At 30.1% G+C, this 6,983-nt stretch overlaps 1 protein-coding gene across 1 annotated transcript in view; it reads left to right on the top strand.

The window, feature by feature from the left end:
- The window catches only part of LOC106688854 (odorant receptor 10), a 23,622-nt gene that overhangs the window by 11,156 nt on the left and 5,483 nt on the right, over window positions 1-6,983 (top strand). Inside the window, exons 2-5 of the mRNA XM_067053012.1 lie at window positions 3,374-3,545; window positions 3,623-4,194; window positions 6,175-6,274; window positions 6,365-6,472. Coding sequence (XP_066909113.1) covers window positions 3,374-3,545; window positions 3,623-4,194; window positions 6,175-6,274; window positions 6,365-6,472 — 952 coding nt within the window. The remainder of the gene's footprint in view (window positions 1-3,373; window positions 3,546-3,622; window positions 4,195-6,174; window positions 6,275-6,364; window positions 6,473-6,983) is intronic.

Below are 6,983 nucleotides of genomic sequence, written 5' to 3'. Positions count from 1 at the left end.
AATTTGTAAATTGTAATGTAACTTGTAACAGTAACTGTTAATTTTTAAACTTTCTCACTTTGTAATTATATATATCTTTCTCACCTTGTAACATTGTAAATATGTTAATAGTAATGTACTAACTTTGTAAATTCAGTGTAAATGACCCTAGTGGTCGAAACACTTAAATAAATAAAACAAAAAACATTAACCATGTATGGCCCACCAGGCCGATCTTATATTAAATGAAAAAAAGTAAAAAATACGGATAAATAAAGGTACACACCTATATAATTCCGAAACGAGTCATTGTGTGATAGATACATGCACTCAGAAGACAGTATTGCAAGAGTGAAACTTGATGTGGGCCGAGGAATGAGCTACCAGAAAACTTAAAGAAAATATGGACTTAAACCTACAACCTTGGTTATCTTTTATCCGAGCGTTTATTTATTTATTTTTTTAACAATGCCCATTGCAATGCGTTTCGAGGAACTAAAGCTGATTTTCAAATTGGTTTTGAAATCAACGATAATGTTCTTAAGTGGCCGCTAGATCCATCAGACCTAAACCCTACTGAAACAAATGGCAACAACCCTCTGAGGAAGTTTCCAGCAGCGGAACTTTTAAAAGTCACAAGGAGTTGCGAAAAAAAATTTTGACAACAAAAAAACAAACTGAAAAACATAACATAAATTCTCTGTTTGTCAATTAATAGAAGAATACTGATGGTAGCAGACAAAAAAGGAGGAAACATTCGATACTAATCTTTTAACTTTTTTGAAGCTCATTCTTTTAATAATGTAATTTACGTGTGCACTTTTATTTGACCACCATTATTTAAACTAAAGAGTATATTTATATTCAATTGACTAAAAGTTATTTATAATACAGCTGTATTTATTTTTAGTCCACGACAAAGTAAAATATTCAGTAATGAACTTGCCTAAATCTATTTTTTTTTTCGGCAGGCGAAACACTTTCTCGGAACTTTCAGTTAAATTTGTTTCTCGTTTTACATAAAATTTTCAAGAATTAAATTTAAAAAAACTTTTTAAAAACATCTGCTATTTTGTTTCCACTCCTCTATAACTAACCATATCAGTCAAACGTTATCGGATCCATTTTTAATTAAACAGAGAAATCACTATTATAAAAAATTAATGAATGATAGTTCTACTGAAAAAAAAAAATTAACTAAATTCTGAAACTAACTTTTAAGTTGCCATCGTAGTCAACACGAGCTTATCGATATTGAACAAAAAGTAATTGTAATTAAATAACAAATAATTATTATTTAGTACTTGATGTACCTCTAAAGTAATTGTTTGTGATTTATTACCATCAATAGCAATTTCATGTAATTTTTCGCGAAAGGATAACTCTTTCTGACGTTTCAGAAGAGCAATTCCTGATTTTAAACTGCAAAGAAACATAATTTAGTATTTAAAATATACATTATTATTTTCATGATGATTCATTAAGTTTAATTCACACTAATATTTTTTGAGATAATTTTTTAATTGTTTTAATCAATATTTTTTCATTGAAGATGTTTCCTTTAGTTATACACTTATGTACAGTGGTCTCCAACTTTTTGACCTCACGGACCAGTAAATTCATAACTGAAATCCCGTGGACCACTAATGGGATTATTTTAAGTGTTAAATATATTTATAAAAAAATTGTGATCTAAGAACACATAAAATGTACCTAGTTAGTAAAATAACCAAAATATGAAAGCTTTATTTATAAACCATGATAAAATAAACAAAAGCTCTAAAAAGAAAACAATTAAAAAATGGTTTAAGTTTATCAAACTTTTAGCATTATACATTCCTAGTGTTCTGGACGTTCCTGCCTACATGAAATTAGGTTATGGATATTTGGATCCAATGTTGTTACTGCAAGGCAGCGAACTGCATTTATTTAAAGGGGTGATCGGTACCGTGTTTTGATGGCTGTGACAGATGAAAAGGCCTTTTCACATACATAAGTTGTCGACAATTCAATCAGAATCTTAAATAAATAAATGCTTCAACTGTTAAAATTGATAAACCAAAATCACCTTCACAAACCGTAAAAACCAAAAATAATAAAATAATATAAAGTTCATAACCATAAATATACATTACTACAAACAAAGACAAAAATACACATAATACTATTAACTCCAAACTTAATAAAGAGAGCCAAATATGTTTACGAGTTGGACAAAAAACAATAATTCTACTTAAAAAACTAAACAACAAAATCTATTTAAAAAAAAATAAGTTTTAATAGTTAGTCATATAAACTAATATGATTTTGTAAATCATAAATAGGATTCTAACCTTTGTTAACCTTTCTTTAAAGTAATTAGTAATCAAGCTAATATATTCCTAAAAAAAACTTAAGAGGCATGGAATGAACTTGTTTAAAAAGGCCTTTTCACATACATAAATTGTTGAGAATCAGAATCTTAAATAAATAAATGCTTCACCTGATATACATATGCAACATATAGGGGAGTGAAACATTAGAACAGTGCAAAACGAGACGACTTATTTACCGTAACATTATTGTATGAAGTAGCATTTTTATAACGTTTCACCTATTGCTATGAATTTAATTAAGTTATGTTTTAACGCACCTTAAAACATAACTTAATGTGATGAGTAAGTATATTTCACATTTTTCTGGGGACCAGCGAAATTTTCACGCGGACTCCCACTTTGGCGACCTCTGCTTATGTAAATTAAATAACATAAAAATCAGTGAAGACTAAAATGACTTTATTCTAACATATTTACAAGAACTACATGTTACTTTCACTATTACAGAGTGTCTCTCTTCTTACTTAGCTATCTAGTGCTAGGAAATATATATGTACACTTGAGAAGAGGGGGTAGGAAGAATAGTGAAATAGGAGAAGAGGTTTGGACCAATCAGATAATTTAGGAAATTAGGCGGAGCCTAGAGAGCCTATGAAATTAGAAATAAATATCTGGGAGGGGGAATAGAAACAGGGTGGCCAGGGTTCCCGGAAATTGGGAGTAAGGTACCATGACCTAAGGACTCGTGAGAACTGACTTACATGTGTTAAACATAAAATAGTTAGACTGATGCAAGTCCATTGTGAGATGACAGCTTGTACCTACCTAAGTGTCAACCCTTGCTTTTTTACATTGATATAGAATACTAAGGAAAGGTCACTTCCTCTATGGTCAGTGTCTGTCGAAATGTGCCAGATGTCTATAGTTTATACTATATAGTTTATAATGATAGTCTATTTATAATAATAGCTGTTAAATACTATAGCGTTCGTTAACTTGTAGGTATTACTCCAAACATCAATGCATCAAGGGAACGTATTAACGTACATCTTAATAAAGAACAACTTTTATGTTTGCAGACCTCTACTTGGTTGGCTTCGCACCTGTGGCCTCTCAACACCTTGGGGCGAGAAACCTTCCTTCGCCTGGAGGCTCATTATAGCTTGCTACAACACCCTCCTCGTGATTATGGTCTGCTACATGCTCTTCCTTTATATATACCCTATCATGAAGAATTCTATTCCTTTTGCTGTAATGTATCTGATTTATTTTTGATTTATACGTTTTAATATTCTACTCTGATTTCTATCTTTTTTTCTTCTTTTCAGGAACTATGCCTTTTAGGGAATGGATTTGCTTTATTGGGATGCAGCTTGGCTATCACATTGTACTTGGTACTCTTCAAAGGGAAATTGAAAGTAATCATCGAAAATATGGACTCCATAGCGGATATAATCCATCAAAACGAGCTCGGAGGTGCAGTATTCTTGCAAGAGATGTACAAGAAAAACGCCAGATTGATGAAGGTTCTAACTAACAACTCCATCTATTTCGGCTTCCTGACACCTGTAATCTTCTGTTGGTCAGTTCCTACGATGGGATGGTTCTCTGGTAACTATCGGGCAAATCTGCCGATACAGATAGACTCTCCTTACGACTACCACATTCCACTAGTTTATGAATTGATGGTACTGTTACTGTCTTGTTGCCTTGCCGTATCTACGACGAAAAAAGCAGCCACGGACTGCCTCTTCATGTCACTCTTCAACATCCAGATTACATTCCTCAAGTATCTCAGTATAACAAAGAGTTATATTCAAGATGACTTCAGGAGTACCAATAAGGCAATCGTCAAAAGAAAGCTCATTATCTGGATTAGACTTCACCAACAAATAAACCTGTAAGTATTTTTTTTTTTGAATCGCAGAGATTGAATTTTTATGTAAATTATCTTAAAATTAAAATAAACCAACCATTTCTGAGTAATTACTGTATTACTTTGATTTTCAGGGTCTTTATTTTAAAAAACAATTTTTTTTTCATTATTTATGTATTGGTATTTACAACTGTATTAAAAATATATACAACTAGCAAATGTGACGTGAGTTTTATTACATTGGCATGTTGCAATCTTTTGGAAAATCTACTCATTTAAAAAGTTTTAATAACATTTCTAGAGTAGAAGATCTTATTTTCAGACGCTTAGGAGGATTCAACAAGTGGGGTTTGGGTTGTTAGGTTTAGCATGGAAGAATTGCTAACCGGCTCTGAACATATCGGCAATATATGGAGCAATGAGGTCCAGATGGATAACTTGATTTGTTACAAAAATAAAAGTATTAAATTCATTAGATTCAACGAAGGATTTAGGATTTTAAGTATTAGATACAAGAAGAATTTAATAGTTTTAGTAAAGCCCCGAAGCTCAACTCTTTTAGTCTTATTAAGGTCATCTAAAAGAGTCTTTTGTAATTAATTAAAAGTTTAGACCGCTTTTGCAGGACGTATTGTCATAGTCAGAATCGACGTGCAGTTTCCTGTGTTTTAGTCTTGTATGGGAATCACAAGTAGGTTGTTTGTCCAGAATTAATCCTAGGTAGCAGATATGTTCAGGTAGTACGCATAAGTAGAGCATTGTTAGAGGATACTATAGGGCAGGTAGTCATAGATTTACGACAAAGGGAGATTTAGGCGAATTTATATTATAACTATTGAATTTCATTTCAAATTATTGAATTTTTAATATCCATACTTAAAAACTTCATCCACTAATTTAAATAAATTTGGCTTTCTGTTTACGCATTTCTTCTTATTTGTGACAATGAAAATAACTTATTCCGGAATTTTTCGATATAGATAAAACGTTACATCAGGCGTTAGGAGGTGCAAAACAACTTTGGTAGTGCGATGATTACAAATGGAAATTCATATCTAAGTAAATAATTTCGGGCATATTAAGTGTAGAATTGTATCTCCTAAATTTTATTTAGTGAATCTAAGTCTCATAATATTTGACAAATAACATCATAGGGTATTAGAACGATAAATGCACCTAAGGTATCATGGAAAAAAATAAGGACCTTAATGTGTTTAACCAACATTTAACGGTATATCTCAGGTTTTAAAAAACTTGGAAGAAAAGCAAATAAAAAATAAAAAAAGAGAACAAAAAACCTTATAGAGTATTTTTTTTAAACGTGTTTTTTATCAAAACTAGGATTAAACAAACAAGATAGTTTATAGATCAACTATAAACAAACAAGGATTTCGATATCCTTAAATGTGATTATGAAGGGTTATTTTCCAAGTAAAACTAAACGATAAAATTTTCTCCTGTTGACTTATTTATTTCTGATTTTTAAGTTTAGAGGGCTGAAAATTTACAAGTAAATTGAATTTGTGTTAGACAAATAAACAGGAAAAGGGTTCTCAAAATTTCACCCTCCCCCCTCGCCATATTATTTCCGATTTTTGAAGCATTAATGAAACATATCATTTCTTATCCATTTTCCAAATAAACTTTCAATCTAAATTGAAATAGACTGATCTAAAAACTAAATAAAGATTATCAATAATATATCGTACTGACATTTTTCAAATTTGAATTCTAAGTAAATTCTTCAAATTGATTAATTGAAATTATTTAGACCTATTAGAAGGCATTATCAAAGCTTTCTCAAAACCTGAATTTAATATTCTATTCTAAATTATTTTATTTGGGTTTTATATTTAAAACATGACGATTCCAATATATTTTAAAACGTAATTATATAAATTTAAAATTTAGCCTACTCAATTAAAACGTAGCAATAATTATTGTTAAAACGTTTTAGTAACATAAACTCTTGTATTTAACTATGTTTTGCTTGTGGTGTTACAGGAACATACAACAGCTTGTGGCAATATTCTCACCACTTGTAATTCTATACAGTGTAGCAATAATTATCATCGTAGTTTGTGGAGCCTTTGTCCAGATAATGGTAGACTTACAGGCTATAATAATTAAATTAATTAATAATAATTCTCCTATTTTTCACATTTACAAATTATATTTAAACACCGTTTTTCAGAATGACAGCAATAATCTCATACAATCGATGAGCATTGGAATATATGTAGCAATGACTTTCCTCTATCAATTTCTTATGTCCCGAACTGCAGATGAGCTCACACATGAGGTAACTACTTACTTATTTAATAATTTTGCGAAGTATTATAAAATTGGTACGATCGAATAGCACGATCTATCGGCCAGTGCCAAAATAATATACATAAAATTAAACATTAGTTTCTAAAGCTTATAACTAATGGGGTTGTTGTTTAAAAAGCTTATGTGCTGTAATACATAATATACTACAATAATATATTGGTGTTAAAAAATGTCCAGATATGGGATAATCAAAGACAAAAAAAAAAATGAAAAAACTGATAACTGTATGAAATATGAAATGAAACTTATGTGAACAATTTCTTTTATTCTGGACTTTTTGATATTTATTTCCCATATTTTCCTTATTAATTTTTTAGGATAAAAGTTTTCTTGAAACATATTAAACAATTTATCTTTAATTTTTATCAATCTAATTTTATCCGTTATTCTTATTGCTTTGTTAAAAAAGTTATTAATAACATTGTATTTCATGTGAATTGGATGACAGGATAAATAATTTAAAATTATATTACTTGATG

The sequence above is a fragment of the Halyomorpha halys genome, unplaced genomic scaffold (genome assembly GCF_000696795.3).
Source record: "Halyomorpha halys isolate HHAL.00 unplaced genomic scaffold, Hhal_1.1 Scaffold1220.1, whole genome shotgun sequence".
Lineage (NCBI taxonomy): Eukaryota > Metazoa > Arthropoda > Insecta > Hemiptera > Pentatomidae > Halyomorpha > Halyomorpha halys.
Note: the sequence above shows the minus strand (reverse complement) of the source record. Positions and strands in the feature narration are given on the sequence as shown.